General features: G+C 24.4%; 9 protein-coding genes across 9 annotated transcripts; 6 read left to right on the forward strand and 3 right to left on the reverse strand.

Moving 5' to 3' along the window:
• Nucleotides 1-15: 15 nt before the first annotated feature.
• On the forward strand, nt 16-2,790 carry FG379_000263 (uncharacterized protein; the record flags this gene model as incomplete). Its single annotated transcript, XM_067325673.1, has 1 exon — nt 16-2,790. The coding sequence occupies one exon, from the start codon at nt 16-18 to the stop codon at nt 2,788-2,790; it is 2,775 nt and encodes a 924-aa protein (XP_067183217.1).
• Nucleotides 2,791-3,554: 764 nt separating this feature from the next.
• Nucleotides 3,555-4,496, forward strand: FG379_000264 (uncharacterized protein; the record flags this gene model as incomplete). The annotated part of the gene is made up of 1 exon (XM_067325674.1): nt 3,555-4,496. The coding sequence occupies one exon, from the start codon at nt 3,555-3,557 to the stop codon at nt 4,494-4,496; it is 942 nt and encodes a 313-aa protein (XP_067183218.1).
• Nucleotides 4,497-5,309: 813 nt separating this feature from the next.
• On the reverse strand, nt 5,310-7,412 carry FG379_000266 (uncharacterized protein; the record flags this gene model as incomplete). Its single annotated transcript, XM_067325676.1, has 1 exon — nt 5,310-7,412. One exon carries the CDS (start codon nt 7,410-7,412, stop codon nt 5,310-5,312), a length of 2,103 nt encoding a protein of 700 aa, XP_067183220.1.
• Nucleotides 7,413-8,158: 746 nt separating this feature from the next.
• Nucleotides 8,159-8,734, forward strand: FG379_000267 (secreted glycosyltransferase transmembrane domain near C-terminus; the record flags this gene model as incomplete). Its single annotated transcript, XM_067325677.1, has 1 exon — nt 8,159-8,734. The coding sequence occupies one exon, from the start codon at nt 8,159-8,161 to the stop codon at nt 8,732-8,734; it is 576 nt and encodes a 191-aa protein (XP_067183221.1).
• Nucleotides 8,735-9,174: 440 nt separating this feature from the next.
• On the forward strand, nt 9,175-10,503 carry FG379_000268 (uncharacterized protein; the record flags this gene model as incomplete). Its single annotated transcript, XM_067325678.1, has 1 exon — nt 9,175-10,503. The coding sequence occupies one exon, from the start codon at nt 9,175-9,177 to the stop codon at nt 10,501-10,503; it is 1,329 nt and encodes a 442-aa protein (XP_067183222.1).
• A 77-nt stretch (nt 10,504-10,580) lies between these two features.
• Nucleotides 10,581-11,687, reverse strand: FG379_000269 (uncharacterized protein; the record flags this gene model as incomplete). The annotated part of the gene is made up of 1 exon (XM_067325679.1): nt 10,581-11,687. One exon carries the CDS (start codon nt 11,685-11,687, stop codon nt 10,581-10,583), a length of 1,107 nt encoding a protein of 368 aa, XP_067183223.1.
• Nucleotides 11,688-12,563: 876 nt separating this feature from the next.
• On the reverse strand, nt 12,564-14,654 carry FG379_000270 (putative transcriptional repressor Not4hp; the record flags this gene model as incomplete). The annotated part of the gene is made up of 1 exon (XM_067325680.1): nt 12,564-14,654. The coding sequence occupies one exon, from the start codon at nt 14,652-14,654 to the stop codon at nt 12,564-12,566; it is 2,091 nt and encodes a 696-aa protein (XP_067183224.1).
• Nucleotides 14,655-16,065: 1,411 nt separating this feature from the next.
• On the forward strand, nt 16,066-17,589 carry FG379_000271 (phosphatase 2A regulatory subunit (contains a conserved version of EF hands); the record flags this gene model as incomplete). Its single annotated transcript, XM_067325681.1, has 1 exon — nt 16,066-17,589. The coding sequence occupies one exon, from the start codon at nt 16,066-16,068 to the stop codon at nt 17,587-17,589; it is 1,524 nt and encodes a 507-aa protein (XP_067183225.1).
• Nucleotides 17,590-20,310: 2,721 nt separating this feature from the next.
• On the forward strand, nt 20,311-26,187 carry FG379_000272 (large uncharacterized low complexity; the record flags this gene model as incomplete). The annotated part of the gene is made up of 1 exon (XM_067325682.1): nt 20,311-26,187. The coding sequence occupies one exon, from the start codon at nt 20,311-20,313 to the stop codon at nt 26,185-26,187; it is 5,877 nt and encodes a 1,958-aa protein (XP_067183226.1).
• Nucleotides 26,188-26,229: the final 42 nt, after the last annotated feature.

A 26,229-nucleotide genomic window follows, 5' to 3' on the forward strand; every position in this document is an offset into this window, starting at 1 on the left:
AAACAAAAAAGTAAAATGATAAGCTATAATAACACAAAGTATATGGCTAATAATTTTATTGATTTAAATGTGCATGGTTTACACAGAAATTATGTGTTAAATAATAATGTTGATGATAATGATGATTACTTATATTCATATCAATCTAAGACAATATACCCAAATTCACCAACATCTTCATGTGAATCGCTTTCTTCAACTTATTCATCTAAATCCTCTTTCAAAAGGTTATCCGATTCTTATTTTACATCGCGTACTATAAAATCAATGCCAACGATTATGGATAATCTTGAAATAAATAATTATGAGGCCAAAAATATAAAAAGATCGATTGAATACGCTTCAAATAAATTGAAAAATGATAAGTTAAAATGTATTAATGAAAGCAGCAATATACATTCAAGTGACATAAATAAAAGTTTACTTATGGATGAAATAGTAACTAATGATTTGAATAGTCTTGTAAATATATATTCAGGTACATTTTTAATTGAATTACTTAATTTAGACCTATATTTATTAGCAAAATCTTTATTTGGAACATATTCCATTGAATATTACAACAAATCTCTACCATCAGCCTGCAATTTTTTTTCTAATATATTTGAATTATTTTTCAATGAAAATGAACTTACAAATATAATTGAAGATAAATTATGGATATTATTTGAAAGCATTCTTGTTGAAATAACAAATGTATTTGAATTAGAAAGTATGTACAATTTAAAACCTATTCCAACGATTAATTGGATAATATATATTTGGAATAAATATAATTTTTTTATTCATATTAATAAAAAAAATATCAAATATATTATAAACAATTTTTTGTTTTCAATACATATTAATAATGATATTAAATATGATTTCATTTCAATATACTATTTTAAATTCCTTTCTAATTATGGTTATATTTCAAATTCATATCAAGAAAATAAAAAGACAACACAAAGTAGTGGTTTCGTACTATATGTATTAAAAGTGACAAAAAAAGCGTTAAGTTATTTGGATATTGAATGTATTAATGATTTTAGTTATATAACAATAGATAGAAATAATAATTATCATAAGAATATAAATTTTTTTGAATTAATTAATTTATTCAAAAACCTTAATAAGGAGCAAATTATTTCTACATTTAAAAAGGCAATGCAAATAATAATTGCAAATTACAACTTCAAATATGGCAATAATTCTCATTCTATACCTGCAAATTTGTTTTTAATATTCTTTAATTTTGGACCTATTAATGAAGCTAATTTTCAAATTATCTTGGTATATATCATTTCTGCCATAAATAATGTAAGTCAATCTTTTTTGGATTGCATGCAAAAAAGATTATCTATTATCCACATAGTACAGTTGTTGTTAAATTCACTCAAAAATTCAAGTAATTTAGTTGATAAAAATTCAGCAATAGAAATATTATTAAGGATATTGGAGTTTAATGTAAACTTATATCTTTTTACTGATGATTATTTAAAAGCTTCTGAATATATTAACGATCAAATATTATCGTTTACAAAAGAAATATTACTATTTAAAAGTGTAGATAGCAAAGGGATTTTAAATGATATTAATAAAAATAAGTCATTGTGTTTATCTAATTTGTATAAATTATATTGTTTACTTATAGAAAAGTCATATGGAATGGATGAATATAAAATTAAAAGCGAATACATCAATATAAGCAATAATAAATTAAATATTAAAAGCAAAATTAGTGAAATATATGTAAATAAAAATGAGCATGAAAAAAAGATTAAAAACTTTGGCAATACGTGTTATTTTAATTCTGTTATACAGTGTTTATCTTTAAGTTATTATTTCATTGAATGGCTCATTAAATGTAAATATATATTTGAAAACAACAAGCGAATTGTTAATAAAAATGATATTGTAATTTCTAGATTATTAATTAATATTGTTTCATCTATGATGAAAGATAAGTCAGATGAGAATATTGTTTCATTTAATGTGGCAAAACTAATAAAACAAGTGTCAAATCAATTCGACTTTGGAAAACAACACGATGCTTCCGAATTATTAAGATACTTACTAACTAACATAGAATCGTTAAATAACGATTTGTCGATGCCTTTTTTGTTTGAAATAGAGGATTTAATTCAATGTAATAATTGTATGAATACAAAAATTAGAAAATATAAGTCAGTTTCAATATTGGATTTGAATGTTAAATTATCAAAAAAAGATGTATACTCATTGAGAATGAATAATAAATCAAAATTAAATTTTTCAATTGAGTCAATTATAGAGGACTATTTTTCTAAAGAGAACATTAATAATAATAAAGGTTGCGACAACTGCATTTACAAAAATAACAATGTTACATTGACAAAGTGGTTATCTATAACTAAACCAGTAAAATACATTATATTAACTATTCATAATTATATTTGGAACGGGAACTCCAACATTGCAATTAAAAATAATTTTGTTAAAATTGATTTAAAAGAAGTAATTAATATACAGAATAAGTATTACGAGATATATGCCTTCGTTTTTCACCGTGGAAATTCTATTAATTCGGGACACTACTATGCCATTGGAAAAAAGCATCAAGTTGATAAAATAACAACTAATAATAAATTCAAACCCGATTATGTAATAAGTGAAAACAATTTTAAACACGGAAATCTTAATTCTAGCGATAACAATTACAATTGGTACATGTATGACGACGAAATTATTTCAAAAATAGATTCATTTAAACAAATTCAAAATATAAATGATACTCCTTTTCTCATATTTGCGAAACTAATCGAATAACTATTTATTAAATAGTTTACAGTTTCTTAAATTAGTATTTAATAATTATCTTTATTTGATATAATTATTTTTGTCATGACTAAAGATAGAGATAAGAAATATATATTTCTATAGTAGACGTGACGCGGCTTTGTGCATGCAATAACTAAAAATATATACAATGTTAAGTAGGTATGAGTAAACGTTTTAATAGAAAATTTCACTTGTTGAAAGTTAAGAATGCGCAAAAGAGTGGTTTAATATAGTATTTGGTCCAATAAAAAAATGAAGACGCGATATACGTATTTAAATGAGTAACGTGATATATCAGAAAATATTATATAAACATGAAATTCATGCAAGACAATACGTGTTTCATGTACTATATCTCGATATCATATATATTAGTTAATTTTTTGATTTAAATGAGAAAATAAGAGCATCAAAAAGGTGCAAATAGGTGTTGAATAAAAAATATTCAATATTGTATCATTTAATATTTTCAGCACATCAATGTAATAAGAAATAATAGATTAAGTAACAGGAAGGCATTAGAATAATATCGACAGATTTTCCTTGAAATCTATATTGATTGCACAAGACTTTCCAGTATTTTTTTTACCTTTACAATAAAATTTAAAGAAATATTTATTTTTTATGTAACGAATTCACAACAAAATAATATATTATTTCAAAAATTGAATCAAAAAATAGAGCTGTTATTTATAATTTTACCTTGAATTTTCATTGTATAAGCGTAATATATTCATAATCACATTGGTAAAATGGCATTTATAGGTGTAAATGATGCAATATTAGGATTTGCATTTCTTTATTCAAGTGTTGATTTGATATCACAATGGGATACATTTTCAACATGTTGTCATCCAATTCAATTGTGGCTTATTATAAGTTATATAACAATAGTACTATTTAGAATTATTCATTATATATCAAGTTATTTAACTGAAGGAAGCGATGAAATTCTTCCATATAGCAGTACATCAGGTGCCCCATTTTGGTTAAATCTTTCAGTTATATGTTTATTATTCCCTTTTTTCCTTTCATGGACAGTAGTAGGTACGATTTGGATAACTAATATACAATCAAAGACGCCAACTTGCCTCGCTAGAAATGGTACAAGTCATCCATGGTTTTTAATATTTTGGTTAGTGCTGTGTTATTTATGGATAGTAGCATATACAACATTTATAGGGTTATCATTATTCTTTGAATTTAGAGTTAGAAGAGCTGAAGAAGATTTATTGTTACTGGAAAATGACGAAGTTGTAAGGCGTTGGGGAAGATTGAGACTTCTCGCTGATTACGGTATACACTTTATAAGGCATGGGCTTACACCTCTTGAAATATCGGCAATACCTGTCAAAATTATAAATAAAGAAACATTGGAACAGAATAATCCATGCTCAATATGCATCGAAGATTTTAAAATTAATGAAGAGTATAGAACATTACCTGCATGTGGTCACTCTTTTCATAAAACATGTATAGATGCATGGTTACTTCGTAATGCTATATGCCCAAATTGTAAAACATTGGTTCGATACGGAAAAACTGAGAATGGTACTTCTCCATTTAGAAGTAACAGTAGCTATAACTACCAACATTCATCTGACAATCTAAATACATCAAATAGATCAAATTCTAGTGATACCATAACAACTATGGACACTAGAAGAGGTGTTAATATTGAAGAAATTGTGTGATTTGTATTATATATATATTATCTACAAATGAAGAAGACAGGTTCAGTTGATTGTGGTGATTGGATGTTAAGTAACCCATCAAGTTATTGTAAGAGTTAATAATTACATTTAATTCTTAAATAAGTTTATTACATTGATATAGCTACTATCTGTAATATGAACAAAAGATTTCTAGCAAAATGTTAAGTTTATTATTTTTTTAAAAGATTCTTGTATTTGTTCCTTTCTGTTGTATGTTTAATTGTATTTAGCGACATTACAAATCATGAAAAAAATATCTTTATAGAACGAAATAGTAAAATTTACAGTTAATAAGCATAATATAACATTTTAAATGAATGGCTAATTGTATTTAAATATATTTATACTCACTATCTAACTCATATTTGCAATTGTTACTTATTGCGTTTATTCTACATTTAAAAGCAAGTTTCCACTCGAAAATAGAATGTATCAAGTACAAAATTGCTATTACATACATTCCAAATTCAAAGGATATTAATACATTAAATAAATGCAAAATCAACGAAATAGCTGCTACTAAAATACCATCAATTAATGTAATAATAATTCCTGTAAAAGTTGACATTTTACCTGTAGATTTTCACATTAATTAAACATTTAATTGGTTATTTAATTTGATCATATTTATGAATACATACCTTCTTTGGATTCATCATCTAAAACATATCGTTGAATTATTCCAAGTCCAATTTTTGTTAATGAATAACAACCAAAGAATATTGCAGAAAAAATCATAATGTTTATAATAGCTGCAATAATTGTATTATTTAAAAATATTTAGATTTAATTTTAATAATAATTTAAAGATGATAGATTAATATCAAACTTACTTATTACTTGTATTAAATTATTGCTATTTTTTGATGTTAAAAAATAGTTGAAAAATGTTAATGTTATTGGAAGAATAATAACAGATAAGTTTGCAATAAGAGTGTATATAAAAAGTTTTTTAATTCTTTTAATGATTAATTCATCCAAATTTGAATCTGACGAATTGACATTATTACTTGAAATATTATATAGTAAATAACTATTTATTCCAAAGGTATTGTTGACATTAAAATCATTGTTCTCATGACTGTATTCATATTCATAAGGAGTATTTATCTCTAAATTATCTGTTATATTTATACTATTGCTGTTATTACTAATATTAACATTGTTCATACCAGTGTTTATATGAAAGCTGTGGTTTATAAACAAATCTTTTTTGTAAATTAACTTTAAAATTAAATTAGATAATTTACCAATTGAAAATACAAATGAAACAATTAATAGTGATATTGAAGCCAAATATGTTTTTTTGATATTTTGGTCGTATAAACCACTAAATAACTTTATTGTTTTGTTGTCTATAATAAAATTGTCAAAAATAGTTAATTTCTTTGACAAGTGAATTATAAATAAAGGTATTATGCATGTCATCATTGCATCTTCCATACCTGTTTCAAATCCAAGTGAAATTGCTCTGAATAATTGAATTTTACTATATTTCATTTCGTATATATCTTGAATTGAATTTAGTACTTTATATTTTATTAACGTAAATGTTAGTTTGTCTCTTAGTTTTAGCCTTTTATTTTTTTTGCCAAACTTTTTTTTCGACAAATTATATACACAACTTTTGTGATCTGGCAAAATATCCATATCATTATTACTTTGATTGTCATCATCCCGATTTTCACTATCATTATTACAGTACTCGTTGCTGCTATCAATGTAATCGTCATTATAATCATCATCATCATCATCGCCGTCATCGTCACCATCTTGATTTTCATCTATATCATATTTTACATTTCCATTTTCATTTAATATACTGTCCTCGCTGTTACTAAAATAGTCTCCCAATTTAGTACTGTTAATGCGATCAATGCTCATTTTACAACTTCTATAAGCATCATTATTAACATTTACATTATAATAATCATCACTATTAGTTTTCACCTCAAATTCACTTATATTACTATCCAAACCATTGGAATTGCATGAATTAAAATTATTTTTTTTAGAGGGAATACCGAATCTGTAAAATATAATAGATAAAAATGTCAATACTTGAAATAAAGTCAATATAATCAATATAGGTATTTCAATATCGTTGTTATTAACACTATCATCATTATTACTAATATTATTAAACGTATTATTTTTTAAAACAATATGTCTATAATACCAGCATAAGATAAAAAATATTAATGTAGATATTGAGGGATTTATTATTATAAAAGTCAAATCAAATAAGTTTAAATATGTGTAAATAATTTGTGATTTTTGAATATCTGTGATTTCAAATTCATTTTCGTATGATATAATACCGAGCCCACCACAATCTAAATCGTTGATATTAACCAATGAAACAAGTATTGCATCAAATCCAATTAATGTGTAAAATAAAGGTAAACCAATTATATCACCCATTTTACTGTATTTATAAACTATTCCTATATAGTATAATAATGGACAAAATGTACACCAAATAAATATTCTTGTTGTATTCGCATACACAAGAATGTTTTTCATGCCAAAAATAAGCGTTAAGGTGCCTGATATAGGCGACATTACAATAAAGATTAGATTAAATATTAATCTAGATATACCTGAGACTACTTCCGAGTCCATTAATAATATAACTGTTGTCCCAAAAAAACCCCACCATACTCCTGCTGAAATTACACTTAATAGTTGACCGTATACATATGATTTATATATTAATACTTCATTCTTTTTTTTTCTTTTACATAATCTACTGATCCAACAGTAAATTAAGTATATTATATAATATATCCATTTTTTAACAAATATTAGTTTATTTTTAATTGTTACACATATACCTTCACTATTTTGATTTATTATTTCCATTCTAATTAAGTCAGCTCTTTCTTTACTCATTTCATTTTTATTATAAATTCACTCTATTTAACATAATATAGTAACTTTTTATGAAGAAGGTATTAGTAATATCAATAAAGCACATTTAATTAATTCTTGTTTATTTTATGCTCATTTATTATATTGAAAGAAATTATTATGTATATTTTTTCTTGATTCATAACATTACGTTTATATCATCATATTCATAACAATATCCATTTATTATTTGTTTTTTAGATGTTTATTTCAAATGTATAGTTTGATTAATATTATTTAAATTTAGTAGTTTTGTTGTAAATTAGTTATAGATATTTCATATTGTAGTACAATTAATATAAATAATTATAAAAAAATAGAATTAATTATAAGGATTTAAAAAAAAAATCAAACTTGTTGATTAGTATTTATATTCATGACTAAAGTTGTTATTAAACATATATATTATAAAAAATACTATGCATTGAAGTTATTTAAACAACAATCACATTCAACATGTTTTATTTATTAAATTTTCTTGTAAATGATAAATACATGCATAATTATCTGTAGAAGACAAGTGGAAAACAACAGGAAAAATGATTCAGTTCTTTTCTAAATGTTAGTTAGATGTTCAGTTGCAAGTATTCTAAATTATAATTATTTTAAGGAACAATTTAACAAATAAAATTATGTATTTATTTAAGATTAATGAATCAATATTTACCTGGAATACGAGTTTAACCACACAAAGGCGCGAAGAGTCAAGTTTAATATTAAAAAAAAACATGAAATTTAACAAAATAATGTTTTTAATTAATAAACAAGTAACTCTATATTTGTGTATTATAACGCTAATAACAAGATTATTTTTTTGGATTAGATCAAGAATATCTTTTGTTTCTAGCAAAAAGTTAAGCAATGTTATTAAAAATAAAATAGTATATGACGGTGAAAATGATCATAAAGTAAAGTTACTTGTTGTATTGGGATCTGGTGGTCATACTTCCGAATTGCTAATGTTGATTAATGATATGGATCTTAAAAATAAGGTATCACTAACATGTATATTTGCAAAGAGCGATCTATTCAGTAAGGAAAGAGCTCTATTATCGCTTTCAAAATCAATGAGTTTAAATATAGATGATATTCAAAATTATGTAGACTTTCATTGTATTAGCAGAAGTAGAGAAGTTAATCAAAGTTATTGCACTTCCTTGTTAACAACTATAATATCTTTATTTGAAAGTTTACTGTTTCTTTACAATAAAAAGTATGATTTAATACTGGTTAATGGGCCGGGCACTTGCATTCCAATTTGTATTGGATCATTAATATTAGAGGTAAGCGTTATTAAATTATAAATTTTGTTAAAAACGAAATTAACTTTTTAATTAGTTTTTTTTATTTAAAACTACAAAAATTATTTTTATAGAAAGCTTTTGTAGAACAAAAACACTTTCAATGACTGGCAAATTATTATACCCTTTTGTCGATGAGTAGGTTTAGACTTATTTATGTATTGCTTCATTTAATTCACATTTATTCGTAGTTTTGTAGTATTTTGGCCGTATTTAAAAAAAAAATACCCGAAATGTAAATATTTTGGCTTATTGTTTTAATATCATCATTTAATAATGCATGTAGTCTGACTTATTTATAAAAACTCAAACTAATAGTCAAAAAAATTGTAAATATAATATTATTAAATTTAATAGGTACTTTATTTTTTATTTGTATTTATAATTGAATTAATATACTAAACAATATTAGACAAATAATGCGTTATTGACAGTAGAAGAAAATGAGTTTTGTAAATAACGATATGTTAGATGTGGGAAAAAATGCAAGAATATCAGGAATAAAATTATCTTCTATCAGTATTAATGAAAGAAATAGCATATTAAGGGAAATAATAAATGAATTGAATATTTTTAAAGATGAGATATTATATAACAATAGCAAAGACATTAAATATTCGGTAGAAAACGGTTTATCAGAGTCATTAATAATGAGATTAAAATTTGATGAAAATAAATTTAATAGTTGTATTAAGTCGATAGAAAGCGTAATTGAATTTGATGATCCAATAGGTAAAATAACATTATCAAATGAAATAACAAGTGATGGATTGAAGTTATATAGAAAAACATGTTCTATAGGAGTTATATTAATTATATTTGAATCAAGACCTGAGGTTGCAATACAAATAGCATCATTGACAATAAAAAGTGGTAATTCTGTAATATTAAAGGGAGGAAAAGAGGCAATAAATACAAATACAACAATAATGAAATGTTTGAATAACGCAATTAAAAAGTCATCTAAGAAATATGACAATGTAGAACAAAATATTGTGCAAATGGTGTATAGTCATAATGATATTAATGAGTTACTATTGTTGAATGATTATATTGATTTAGTAATACCAAGGGGTTCCAGGGAATTAGTTAATTCTATTAAAAAAAGGACATCAATACCAGTACTTGGTCATTCAGATGGTGTGTGCATGCTTTATTTACATTATGATTCAAATATAGATAATGCATTGGATATTATAATAGATAGCAAAACAAATTATCCATCTGCATGCAATTCGCTTGAAACACTATTAATACATAGAAATTTAGTAGAGTTGTTTTTACCACTGTTAAGCAATAAAGTAAATGAGCTTGGAATTAAATTAATATATCATGCAGATGAGTACTGTATTAATTATTTAATAAACAACAATAATGTATTTAAATTAGATGAATCTTTATATCATCATGAATTTGGTTCACTAGAAATCTGTATTAAAAGTGTAGATAGTATAGATGAAGCTATAGACCATATTAATAAGTATAGTTCACATCATACCGATGTTATATTGACTGAAGATGAAGGTATTGCAAGTAAATTTGTAAGCGAGGTTGACTCTGCCTGTGTATTTCATAATTGCTCATCCAGATTTTCCGATGGATATCGTTTCGGTTTTGGGACAGAAATAGGAATAAGTACCTCTAGAATACACGCTAGAGGACCGGTTGGTTTAGAGGGTCTTCTTACATACAAGTATATACTTAAGGGAAATGGTCAAACTATAAAAAAACATAACGACGGAGTTTTTGAATTTACAAGAAAACCAATATGAAATTCTTATATAGTCAAAACGTAATTTGAAAATTAAAGTATATGTATTCAAAGTAAAAGCACTTATAATGATTATATTTAACTAAAGCAAGCACCAATTGCTCCAAAAAAACCATCTAAATGATGAAAAAAAATACTCACATCATCTTTAATTAAAAAAGATGAGTACTTTTTAATAGATTTAACAATAATATCATAATTACTAGATACATTGTTTCCACAAAATACAATATTTCTAATTTTATGTCTTAATAATAGCAAACATAATAAATATGATAAATCAGTAAACATCAAATTTATTATATCGTTCACAGCCTTTTCTTTAAATTTTAAGCTATTATTGTTCAAATTCGCAAACAAAATTTCCTTAAAGTAACAATATTTACTACTATCTTCAAAGCTATTGTCATTGGGATTATTGGTTTGTTTATACACATTTATTAATTCCTTATAGTTGTTTATTCCAAGTAACTTTCCGAGACCGTAAATAGTGCCTCCACCAAATCTAGTTCCACCTATTCTTTCAAATTTATCTTTATTCTCAACTTTAATTATTGATATACCAGAGCCAACTGACACTATTAAAGTTGGTAATAAAAGTGAATGTGAAAAGATTGCATTATTTTTTAAACTTATCTCATTTTTTTCATAGTTAATTAAATAGTTAAAGTACCTATTATTTTTCTCATGTTCAAATAATTTAAAGTAACCCATTACTATTCCAGACACTTCTTCAAAATAAGAAATGTATATTTTATATTTATTTTCAATTAATGCTTTGTATTTAACAGATCCCCCTCCTGTCATAGAAACAGTATCATTTATTACATAGAGACCTCTTTCTATTAAAAAGCCAAATACATTTTCTATTTGCTCTATTATATCTACATCATTTATTGGAATTAAACAAAACAATATTGATGAGGGAAATATTTCATCATTATTATTATTTTCACTTATATTCATGTAATTACAATATTTATAAGAAGATGTCTCCTCCTCCCTAAGCATTATTTGTTCTTTTGAATTTATTGTGTATACCAACTTAATCAATGTTCCACCAATATCTAATGCATATTTACCTCCACTTATATTACTAAAACAATTCTTTATATTGTGCTTAATCCCCACATTGTTGTATAGCACGTGTGACTCCACTATTTTCAAATTATAACGAGTAAACATCTTTATATTATTCTCGTTATATTCATTTGTTCATATACATCAATTATTCACTTAAAACTCATTTATTTCATTGAAATAGTATCTACACGATTTTTTCAATATTTATTTCTCAGAAAAAAGAAAAAAACATTAGTTTAAATATTTACTGCTGCACAATTTGTTCGAGAAGAAAAGGCAAGTTAGCTTATTATTAATTAATAGTTGCAATATTTCGCATTTGACAACTACAGTTTCACTTCATGAAAGGTATCGAGACAATGTATTTATACACGGATAAGACCCGCCACAGTGCTATTTAGTAACGCAAAAACCAAGCGGAACGACGTTTCGATCGTCGGACCTTCAGGTTATGAGCCTGACGCTCTGGACCTCTGAGCTATTCCGCTACGTCGGACGGGCTCTATCTAATTTAATTATATTTAAATTGATAGATAAAGAATTTCAAGGATACCGACTTGTTTTTTAATATAAAAAATGAGGTAACGATTATAATTTGCAATAAAATTTTTAATTACAAACATCATTTGCAGTTGTTGATTAATTAAATGTTAATAGTTTAAGTTAAAATCTTCATTCTCCCAATTTCAATGTGATAATTGACTAATTTAAAGTGTAAATTAGTATTTTCTTTTATTTTATTTGGTACATAAAATAACAAAATACATTTTTGAATCTTGTAAAACAATTTATTATATAGAATCGAATATTGTTGAAATATTAATAAAATTTAATGGTCAATTCCCAAAGGAATGAAGTATTAAGTAGTAGTTTTATCTCTTAAATTTTGATTATTTTTTCTCTTATCGAAAAAAATACATTAAATTTAATAAAGATCATGTGTAAAAAAATAAAACGTTTAAAATAATAGATATAAAATTATTGTCCTTGAATAGTAATATTTGCATGTGGCATAATAGATCTGAGAACACTAATACTATCAATAAAAGATGTATTAATGTTGCTGCTACTATTAGAATTGCTTGTATTAGAAGAATTTACATTAAAATTAACCTGTTTTTTAATGTCGCTATGCTGCCTATTTTGAATTGAACCATTTTGAGAAGTAGAGAAATTAACAATACTATTTGTTGTAATTGGAGAACACAAGGGTGTTGCTTTAATAAATTTGTTATCATTAATCTCAATGTTGTTAGTTTTATCATCATCATTATACGAGTTAAAAAGAGGATTATAGTGACTTCTTTCAATTATTTTTTTAGATATAGAGGGATATGAAGAAGTTTGTGACGTAGTTGAACCGAAGTTAATAAAGTTCGAGTCATTACTTGGCGAAATTAGATTTGAAGAAAAATTAGAAACACCAATTCTATTGTTTGAAAGATCAACGCAATCTTCGTCTATTACCTTCTCAATATCGTGTTTAATATTTAACTCGAACTCTAGTTCATTATCCAAAGCTGAATTGATATAGTAATTTGTTACGTCATTAGATATATTTTCATTATTGGTTTTTATGTTACCAAATAAAACATCTTGTACCGAAAAAGATGATAACGAATTCTGAATGGATTGAATGGTTACAGGTGTATTGGAATTTTGTGGGGATAATATATTTTGTGAGTTTGCATTCATTTGTTCAAAATTAATTTTATAGCACTGACTTGAGTTATATTTATTACCAATATTAGATGAGGTATCATTAGATGATTTTATATCATTATTATAACTAGAAATAATTGTCTCATTGACTGTAGAATATTCAGCTGTTTTATCGTTCATTTCATTTTCATGTGGGTTCAAATTATTGGGTTTTACATTTTTTCCTGGAGATAATTCAGATATAGAAGATGAGAAAACATCTAAATTATCACTGTAATCGGTATTAGAGGATTTGCTATAATTTTTTGCAACATTAATATTATCTGAAATGTTTAAATTATAATTATTAACATTTCTTTTGTTTTTGTTTCTTTGTAATCTTTTATCTTTATTAAAACCAAAAGATGAACTAGTTTGATTAGATAAAAGTGATGCCAAATTCGAAGCAGTAGAAGAAGTTGTACATATTGTAGAAGTTGATGTAGAATTAGAACCAGAGTTATTGTTTGCATTTGTATTTATTGTACTAATAATAGAGTTATTTTTAACTGTATTCTTGAGTTCCCTCAAAGGTTTAAGTGCAAATTTATTTGATGAATGAAAATTAATAAGTTCTGACTTACTAATGCAATCATTTGGATCTACTATATTATGTACATATGCACAGTTTGGATTGCCACAATTTATACCTTTAATAAAATTATTACAATATTTATTTGTGCCAAATGAGCATCTAATTATATTTTGGCCGAATACTTTTTTACCATTTGTATTTTTTATTGCTTTTGTTGCAGAAAGTTCATCATTGTAAGTTATAAATGCACTACAAGTATCATTATCATTTGGAAGTATTCTCATATTCAATATTTTTCCATATCTTCCAAACATATTTTCGCACGACAATATTTCCTTTTTTGCCACTTGATAGCTTAAGCCTACGACATAAACTAAATTCCTCTGTATTATTCTCATATCCTCCAAATTTACTGTCGATTTTTCATCATTTATAACATCTTTTATTTTAATTTCATCGCAATTGCTATTATTTTTATTCGTTTTATCATCAATTTTATTAGAATTTGAGCTCGTGGAGATTCGAGAAACTGTATTACCACACCAGTTGAATCCTTGTTCTTCTTTATATATACAAATATTATCACGATTAGATGATATTGTTAGTTTATCGTCATATTGTTGCCTGCAAGCCGGACATTTATTATCAAGTTGATCTCTTACATGATAAAAACACCATAAACAAATCTGGTAACGACATTTACAAGGATAAAAGTTCTTGTCAGTTTCATCCAACTCCTCCATGCATAATGGACAAATAAGTTCATTATTATTTGATGTTAAATTTAATTGTGATTTATTAGTGTTATCTTCTGTTTCTACTTTCTCAGTCATCTTTGTATTGCGTATCTTACCAATAATTTAATTTTATTGTCTACTAATTAATTTCACTTTCCATATAATACAATGTATATTTGTATTTGAGTTATAAAGGTAATTAGAGTAGAATGAAGTTATATATTTTAGACTAAAAAATTAGTAACAAATTATCACGAATTGTATATAATAATGTTTTAATTTAGTCCCAAATATTTGATAAAAAAAACTTTACAGCAGACTATATTTGTATATTGGATAATAAAGAAAATCAAATAGACAAGATTTTAATAACTTGAAATAAAAAATCCTGCTTTTGTTAAAGATATAACGCAAAAAGAAGCCCAACAGAAATCATACCACTTCTTTTTTCTTATTTTCACATAATATATATGTATATGCACTTATATATGAGTATTATTTACCAAATATGTACATACATATACACATACATGTATAAATACATATATATAAATGTGTATATATGTATATGCGTATACTTTTTCTCAATTCAATTTGTTGAAATATTAGTTTAAATATTAAATGTACATTACAGCCATCGATTCTGGCGCCAGAGCAATGATGTTTTAACAACAATGCAAAGATAAATATAGTAATAAAGAAAACAAGACCAAATAAATTATTTAATAATATTTCGCATAATGAATTACACAAAATTAAACATATAAACGTAATTATACCATCAATATGAGTGTTTACATACATTTTCTTAATTTCCAATAAAAAAAGGGCTATTGTTCATATATATTTTAAACTAACAATGAGAAGTATCAAAAAAAACGAAACAATTGATCTTCAACTAAGATTAAAAAAAAAAATATTTCAAGGTGAATACACGATATAACTATTAATAACAATGAAACTAAGTTTTGTATCAAAAATATGGGCTCCGACTCACTTCTAGGCAGTTTCGTATCTAGTTATTTTCATTTAACACTTCTTATACGCTTTCCACTGAATATTTTTGATTTTAATTAATTCATTTAACAGTTAATTCAAATTTTTAATAAAACATTATTGATTTTCTGATTAAAAAGAAAAAAAAAGAGCGGGAACTATGACCTTATTCCTTTAAATGTCATGTTCAAGTTGGAGAAAAGAAAAAATATCCCCACAAAACAAGTGTATGTTTATTGAAATAAGTGAACAAATAAGAAAAGATCGATCAGGTTATATTGTTAAATTTAACATTTAGTTCAACATATTTTGATTATTGCGTTTTTATTATTTTTTTTTAATTTAATAAAAATAACTTAAAAACAAAAAAAAGGATTACAGGATATAAAAAGGGGGAATAAATACGTATAGTTTATAATATATTATTATTATATAAAAGAAAACACTAAAAAAAGAAATCAATAAAATATTATAAATGGAAATGCATAATTAATACGTGGGATAGATTAATATGAAAATAGATCTTTTGTTTGAAGGACAAATACAAAGTTTATTCTTTGAATTTCTTTCAGAGAGATTTAATATTAAAAATGAATTTCTATCAACAAAAGAATTTTCTGATAAGGTTAGAATAGACGATGAGAACAAAAATAAAGAAAATGTAATTACAAACAATCGGAATAAAAATGATCCTTTAAATGTTAATGAAGACAAAACAATTCAGGAAAAAAGTTTTTATGAAAATAATAATAATATTATTGACAAAATAATAAATATATGTGATAATTACCGTTTAAATAATGTTGATGAATCAAATGTACATAATGGTGAATTGAAAAAAAAAAAATATTACTTAGATTTTAATATTTGGGAGAATGATATAGTAGTTGGTATTTTAGGCCTTGGTAAATTTTGTTCAATAACATTATATAATATGTTAATTAAAAAACCAGAACTCATTGTATGCGATTACGACGTTGATTTCAATGGTAATATTATAATAGACGTTGATGACATTAATGATTTGATATGCAATAGATTAAATATAATAGAAAAAGATACATGTTTGAATTATTTCAAATTATTTTCGTATTTATCTGGATCTAATACATATATTTATCCAACGGGTTTCAGACCAATAATAAAGGAAATAATAAATAGACACAAAGCTCTGAATTTCCTAAGAGAAAACAATGAAGTATTCAGCGATTTGTTTATGAATACCGTAATAACAAGAATATATTATGAATTGGATCTTCTTGAATTAAAGAGATTAAGGTACAAAGATATCAAGAATTCAAATATATTCAGTATATTGAACAATATTAAGGGTGAAGAAACATTTGATGATTTAATACATTATTTCAATTACCAGCATTTTTACGTTCTATATTACCGATTTATTGAATTAGACAATGACGAGGACCATGAGCTTAGTTTTAGTGAATTTAAGAGTCATGACAACAACTCAATTACAGAATTTGCAGCTAATAGAATTTGGAATTGCAATATTCAAAACAAGAACTCGCTTTTTAACGACAATCTTGCTAATAAAGATAGAAATATGAGCTATTATGACTTTTTGTATTTTTATATTAGTGATGAAGATAAAACAAGTGATAGGAGCATTAGATATTGGTTTGAGATCATTGATTTAGATTGTGATGGATGGATATCTAAGGAAGAAATCGAGTTTTTTTATAATGAGCAAAAAAAGAGAGTAGACGACCTCAACTATTCATTACCAGAATTTAATAGTATACTATGTATGATGAATGACCTTCTAATGCCTACTATTGAAAACCAATTTAGGCTGGATGACTTTGTTAGAAATAAATTAGTTGCTGGACACTTTTTTAATATACTAGTCAACACTAAAAAATGCATCACTACTATACTCATGGACGGTGAATTCAATACTATCAATTCTTTTTTACAGTCTGAGAAAATTAGTAAATATATTTCTCCATGGGACTTGCATTGTTACTACCAATACCAAATTATCCAAGGTTCAAATAACGATGAAAATATTTAATAGGATATATATATATATATATATATATATATATCATGATGTGTTTAATACTTTAGTTTAATGTTACATCTAGTATCCTTAATTTCTTGAAATAAATACTCTAAATGTGATAACAAATTCTCTTTTGTTATTTGATTAAATTCTTTCGGTTTAATATTAATAATCACAATTATTTAGGTATTTAGACAAGTTATATCATTTTTATCGTTGTTCTCTCAAGTTTTGCAAAGATATACCTATTAATAACCTGAAAATAGTTAGTAATTCACTTTTTGCACCCAGTTATTATAGAAAGGATCGAATAGAAATTGATTTGAATCCATAAAGAGATAGTCCGTAATTAAAATAAATGATGCAACACCAAGTCCTATAGATGCTGCAATAAAATATTGATCATACGAAATAAACAACATAAATAAGAATACGAGTGTTATAAACCATTCAAAGCCATGACGTATTTTTCCTGACATTTCCAAGATACGTTTTTATATTTATAAGATAGATAATATGTTTGTATAATATGCTAATCAGTATCGTTAATACCGTGTTTACAAGTAAATTACCTCGTACAATTTTTTTTTGAAATATATAATCTGTTTTGCAGTTAAGCGGGAGAAAGAAGGCATTACCTTTAAAAAAAATACAAGCAAGCGATTTTATCTTGTATATACAAAAATCAGTTAAGTAGTTCAAATAATGGTAGTCTTTTTCAAATGTAAATTTGTTTTTTATGTGAAACCCTTATGTGTTTAAATACTGCAAGCTGCTTCTATTCTATACAAAATGACAAATAATAACAATAAACCTTTTCTGGTATTTCAATATATAGATAAAGCGCTGAAATAAATTCTTTAAAAAAAAATTATTAAATAGTAGTGTTGTGTTGGTGGTCCTTCAAACGTAATCGACCATACTATATCGAACATACCGGATCCCATCCGAACTCCGAAGTCAAGCGGTATAAGGTCCGGTTAGTACTGGGATGGGGGACCACCCGGGAAGACCAGGATGTCGATTGCCTCTTTTTATTGACTTACAATAAAAACTCTCGTTGAAAACACCACAATTGATGGTTGTTATAAGCTACAGTAAACTGCGTTATTATGCTCACATTCTTTTCTTTACTTTTTCACTTTTTTAATATCTAATTAATCTATGATTCCACTAAGTTGTTATTCCCTACTTTAAATATCATTCATCTCGTAATTTTAGATATTATTTAAGAATACAGAGTAAGGTCAGACATGTTTAACAATGATAATTCTTGTAATTGGTTCACCACTATTTGTAAATACAGTTTAAAGAATGAGTGAGAAATATTTAAAACTATTTTTGTAGCAATTATTTTGTAATACAAAACACTTACATTCGTAATACGTGGCAATGTGATATGTTATCTAGAAAAAGAATTAGAGACCCTAATTATTGAGACAATTGAATATTAATGAAAACAATAAAACATCATTTTTATTTGGAATTTAGATGATAGTATGGCTAAAAACAGGTGGATATTCAGATATAGTCGACCAAACTATGCCCACGCACCGACTCACATACGAATTTAAGTGATATGAAGTTTGGTTAGTACAGTGTATAATACTGTCTGGAAAACTATTGTTTTAGTTGCAGGACTCTTTAAGTCGAAATCATACAATACACAGGTAAATATCAACCTTTAACATTAAAGTGTGTATTTGTTTGTGAAAATAGTATTATTCTTTGGCGCATGTAGTGCGATCATTTTAAGAAAAACGAAAAAAGTATCAAATTTTACCTACATATTAATAGTTAAAATACTTATTGGTTTAACTTATATTGAATATTTAACATATTAAAGTGGAAAAGTAATTAATATTAATAAGGTAGGTTAAAACTAAATTTGCACATTATAAAATTATTTTATTTTTTTCACTTTTATTGTATGTACAACAATAAGAAAACCTATAAAAAAGAATAAATTGAGCTGATGTAAATTAAGAATATCTAAGTTAAATTGAAATTAAACTGCATAATAATTTTGAAATGATATATCAATAAATAAATTTCCAAAGGTATTGTAGGAAATTTAAGCGGTAATAACATGCATTTTTTTGAGAACAAGTGTAAATAACTAAATGTAAGTTATTAAAAATATATACATCTAAGATAGACTAAATAATAGTTTTAATATTAGTAAGAACATTTCATAATTTGAATAATTAAATCAAAGTTAAATTATAAATTGTACTCACTTATCTTGTGTTATGTTTTTTTAATTTAAATTGTTAATTTTATACGATTGTTTAATTTTATTGTTTATTATAGTTAATGAATTCTGTTGTATTTGATTATTTACACTAGCACTAGATTATCATTAATTAAGTTTTTAAACTAGTTTGTGACGCTTTTGTTATTTAGATTTTAATACTTTAAGAAATATTTTTTCCAAATGTCTATCTTTGATAATAGTTGCAACTATGTGGGCATTTGGCGGTAAATTGAAAATCAAGTATTATATAACGTACCGATAACAAATATAAGTTAAAAAAATTAAATGGGTGTGGTGCGTTATCAAAATATTAAGTAGTAAATCGATAATAATATGTTTAAAATTGAATAAAGTTAAATTTTAGTTAAAACAAGTGATGCAAACTTAAATTCGATTTTTACACAATTTATTGTTTTAGATGAAAAATACGTAATGTTGTTTATAAATAAATTTTAATATACATTCATGTAGGAATGAGTGCAAAAAATGCTAAAGTATCTTCATTAAAAAATGTTTATGGTGATAAACTAGCCTCATTTTTAGAGTCAAGTGAGAGATGTTACAGTAATTGGCTAAATAATTCGGAATTTCCAGAATTAATATGGGTTAAATTACAATATGAGAAGGAAAATTTCTTGAAAAATTTGGTATCTAGCGGATTAAAACTGTCGGATGAAACTAATGAAGATATAGAATGGAGAAACATAACAGAGCTACTTATAAATAGTGAATTAATCAATGAATATCCCATTTCACTACCATATAGTTTTGTTGAATACAATAAAAAATTTAAATTAGTAGGTGAGCATCAGAAATATTCAACAGTAATAAATAATTTTTCACCAAGATGGGGTGTAAATGCAGGTAAATTAAATAATGGAAAATCGTCAAGTATAAATAAAGATGTATTAAAAAGGTTTAATGATAAAAACACGGATTATTTATTTAATATGGATGAGAAACAATGGATATATTTATCTTATGAGGTAATAATACTATGTAAGGATTTGATACAGAGAAATTTAGGCGAGATAAAACTCAACTTAACTAGATTGGAGGAGAGTAAAATTAGAAAAATGTACTCTGAGGAAAAAATAAAATCGAGAATAATCAATAGAAATGGGAATAATGAGGGTATGTTTCGCAAATCATTCGCAGATGAGAAGTTTGAGAATAACACAAATACGCCGTTAAAACAAGAACACTTAAATGATAATAATATAAAAAATATGCATTTAAAATTAACAAGAGATTACGAAAATTTAAAAATAATAAATAGTTCATTAAGAATGTTTTCAGAAATGGTTAGGATTAGTTTTGGTATTGATTACCATACGCATTATATGATAAGTAGGTTAATGAGCAGAAGTGATCATGGTGGGATGGGATTTTACTCAAGTGAAATAATTCATCCATTAGATACTAGATATAGAATTTTATTGCTATTAGAAAGTTGGAATAAAGCAGACACAGTGAATTGTGATAGCACAATTTGGGAAAAGGGCAAATTAAGAATAAAACCAGGAGGTGCGCCTAGAATAATGCCAAAAATGACAAATTCAAAAAATTTGATTGATGATAATGATTTTAAGGATTGGATAAATAGACAAATTCACTTAATATACTCAAACTTAGCATTTAAACTACAGAGAATATTGTTATTTATTTCACCTGGATGGCTCCACTATATGCCTGGTGATATTGACTTAAAAAATATGGATGAATATAGGAAAAATTATTGGTTGAATAACAAGGGTGATAAATTATCAAAAAATATTGAATTGTCTTCAAGTGGAATAAAAAAAGTACTCGGGAAGAATCCACAATTATTATATGAATATCTAATAGAATCAATATCAATATTAAGTGAATTAAAAACAAAGATAGAAAATGGTGTTTGGGGTGATTTAATTTATTTAAAGGATAATTCAGAAAAAGTAAATGGTAAAAATAAATTAACCAGATTATTAAAATTGACGTCTGCTATAGAAAGATTAGATTATGCAATACGTAGGGATTTTTCGAATAACACTAAAAAAGATACGAATTTATTAACTTATATTGATTCATATTCTGTAAATAAGAATAACGTTACATATAACGATAATACCATTGATAATGATAATGTTGAAATGTATAAAACACAAAAATCATTGAGTGATTTATTTGAAACGACATTTAATAAAAGAGAATATATTTATAATAATGAATATATTAAAGATTCAATAGAAGAAAAATTATTAAAATTACCAAAATTAAGTTCTTATTGGATGTACGAAATACATATTATACATACAATAATAAATTGTTTAATGAAAGTAAACGTACTTAAAGTGGATCAAAATAATCAGGAATTTGGTGACTTATCTTCAATGGGACTTCATTTATATTCACCATTTATAACAAGATGTATTTTATTTATAGGTTATTTATTAGAAAATGGGCTTTATGATTTGGAACAAATAAATGATAATACAATAACAAAGACGGGTGTTGTACCCTTAAGTACAGAAGCATATTCACTATATTTAGTATCAAATATATGGAAATGTTATAATAGTTATATGAAAATTAAAAGCATGAATTCAAATATGAATAATAAGTTTGAAAAGGGCGAAAACAAATTAGTCCATCTATTCTTTTCAGTATTGAAGTTAATTTTGACAGATTTTTCCAAATATATAAGACATACAAATATAATGAGTTTAGTTGATGAATTAAATGATGAAGAAACAGAACAAATTAAAAAAATTAATCTTATTAAGGAACCAAGTAATAGTTATTCAAGATCGTTATCCGGTTCCAATATAAAGTCTAGAATACAAAGCAATAGTAAAGAATTTTTAAGAAAAATAAGTAAATATAATAACAATAATAATAATAATAATAATAATAATAATAATAATAATAATAATAATAATAATAATAATAATAATGATGAAGAAAATGATGATATATATAATTTAACAAAATTTTCTAAAATAAATAATTACATCAATACAAATAAAAATTATTTTGATTTAATTTCTCAACCTATATTAAAATATAGCGATAAATATTGGTTTAGTCCAGATTGGATGTTGTCATTATTAGGACAAAATAAATCAATTGAAAAAAATGAAAAAAAAGCAGCATTGAATAATAGTTACAGTAAGTCTCTATCAAAAAATATTAATAGCAGTGATTTAAATAATGAAAATTCTTGTAATCAACTTTGGAAAGTATTTGGAATATCACTAACAACAAGTTCTAGATTTGAGAAAATCTATAATGATGTTTTGTTAAGAAGATTAAATACATTAATATTCAGATCTGAAATATTTAGTTTGTGCCAAAACTATTTTGAACTTGAAAACCCTGAAATATTAAAGATATTATCGTTTATAATAAAAAAAATAAATAAATCACTAATATTTGAAGATATTATTCGTGAATTAAATTATAGCAATAATAATCAAATATCAAAAAAGACAATCGAATCTGATAAAATACTTTGGATAAGGTATTGTAATTATTGTATATTAAGATCAAATGAGAAAATGATAAGGGATTTATTCGAGGTTCCGATGCAAATGTTAAAATTACCAGCAACACATTACTTAGAGTTAAAATTAAGATTAAAATCAAAAATATCTGATATAGAAAAAGAAAGAATAGAAAAATTAGCTAAACAAGAAATACAAGGTTGTATGGACACTTTTATCCATTCTTTTAAATACTTAGAGGAAGCATTTATATATGAGACAATAATAAATTGGAGCAATATTATATTTGAAGAGGCTGATTCAATATTAAGCGACGATATTTATATTAACATTAATAATAATTATAATAATAATTTAATTAAAAATTATTCATTAATTATAGTTAGATTGTTTGATATATACATACCATATTTTCTACAGGAGTTAATTCATTCTGATTATTGGGATTTAAAAATGATACAAAAAAATCAATATGACGTGTTAATTAAAAGCCTTATAACAATTGACAAGTATATGCTTATAATAAAAAATTGGTTAGAATTTAATATTGATGTAATTAATATTCAAGTAGAAAAAATAGACAATTTAATGTTATTTAATCAAAACGACAATTGTATTTTAAATAATAACTCATTTTCAGAATCAAGTATAAATGATCAAAAAATAAAAGAAATGATGAGGAAAAGGTATCTAAATGAAGAAAAGTCAATAATGTTATTTAGCTTACTTATACCTCAATATATAGCATTGATTCAAAATAGAATAAATAATATTGAATATTTAGTTTATCAAGTATATAAAAATACCAGTAAAAGTGATTGTTATGAATGGACAACTGGTATAAATGTGCCTAATATTTACACATCTTCAGTAATGATAGACATTAGTACAATAGTGAATACAGGTATTGAATCATTATTGGAATGGATGAATTTACCATTGGATGAAGAGTCTTTAACGTTAATATTAACACCTATTATGAAGTTCTACAGAGACATTACTAACTTTATAATTAATACAATAAGAAAGGAATTATCATCAAAAAAATATGAACTGTTATTAACTTATATTCATTATATTACTGATATAATACTTTTATTATATAAAAATGGTGTTTCTACTGGCACTAATAGCATAAATAATAGTATTTCAAGTGATTTGAAATCGCTAGTTAAATTACATAATATACATAAATTGTTATTATTACTGAATAATAACGGTAACAATAATCGTAATGACAATAATAATAATAGCGATTTTAAAGATAATGTCGATATTAATCATAATCATAGCAAAGTTAATGGAAGCAATTCAAACAGCAGAAATAATTTTATTGATTTTAATATTTTAAATGAACACGTCAGTTCAGGAAGTTTTAATTATTTGTTTTCAAGTAATAATAATAATTCTTTCAGCAATAGTAGATCTGATATAAATAACAGTACAATTATTGGTCTAATGAATGAAAAATATGATAAAAATGGAATTTTTTATTCACTACTACTGGACTGTATAAATGATAATACCTTTTCTGGGATAAAAAGTGGTAATATTTCAAATAATGTCGAGAAAAATGAAAATAGCGATATAAAATACTTGGTATCTATACATAACTTATATTTTTTTAAGAATACAGTATTAGAAACAAGTAAAAAAATTAAATCATTAGTATTCAATAAAAATGAAAACGGTTTTCAAAATAAGTATACACTCTTAAATAATTCGTTAAAAAATATGAAAAAGATATTAGAGTATTTAAGGAATTATGGGGCTATGGACAATAATGAAAATAAGCTATTAAATGCAGTTAACTGTATTGAATTGAATAATTTATTGTTTTCTTGTGATAACTCACTTGGTTTTGATACAAATATTGGTAATCATAATAACATTAATTCAAAACAAGAACAATTATTTTTAAATGTAGTAAATGAATGTATAAGTAATATTAATAAATTCATAATAAGTGTAATTAATATAAATACAGTAAAGGTAATGTCAAATAATTATGGATTTGATTTTTTTCTCCGATTATATAATAATTCAAGTTTTATTAAAAATATGGAAGACAATGATTTATCGTATCAAATAAATAATTCAAAAATGATTACTATTGAAGACATAATACAAGATATAAATAATTATTTTCGTTATTTTATTACACAGTGTCCTTTTTATAAAGAGCATCAAGATGATAGTGAATGTGAATTAGAAGAAGAGTATAATAAATCTCATATGAATGTAATAATATTATTGTGGTTAAATCAACTATTTGAATTGTATCTAAAAGGTACTAAATACACGGAGCTTATTGATATATTCGAGAATGATTTTGAAATATTAGACGAACTAAGGAGATCTTATAATGTTTCAGACAGTATAAATAAGGATAAGAATTATAGACTTTCTGATATTATTCTTTATTTTATTACACAAATATTTCCAAATAAAAAAATATCTCAAAATCGGATATTTAAAGAATTAACAAACATTTCACTCATTAGTTTTACAACTAACAATAGTAACAATCATAATAATGATAGTATAAGCAATACTAACGATAACAATAATTATTATAATACTGGTAGTATTAATAGTAAATATATCAATATAGAAACAAAAAATAAAGATGGTTTTGGTATATATGGTTTAATATCTTCAATTAAAAACATTACGAATAATATCGACAATTTAATTGCTAAACAAATTGAAAAAGGAAACATTTACACTGGTCTTAGTGTTATTAATAATAATAATAATAATAATAGAAATTCTAGCAAAACAACTGATAACATAGTTTCAAAAATAATTAAAAATTCAAATAAAAAGAAATTTAGTCATTACATTCAAAAAAAACTAACCTAAATACATTATTTTGATCATTAAAAATAGACTTAACTTATTTCT

This window comes from Cryptosporidium bovis (genome assembly GCF_009768925.1).
Source record: "Cryptosporidium bovis isolate 45015 chromosome Unknown contig_10, whole genome shotgun sequence".
Lineage (NCBI taxonomy): Eukaryota > Apicomplexa > Conoidasida > Eucoccidiorida > Cryptosporidiidae > Cryptosporidium > Cryptosporidium bovis.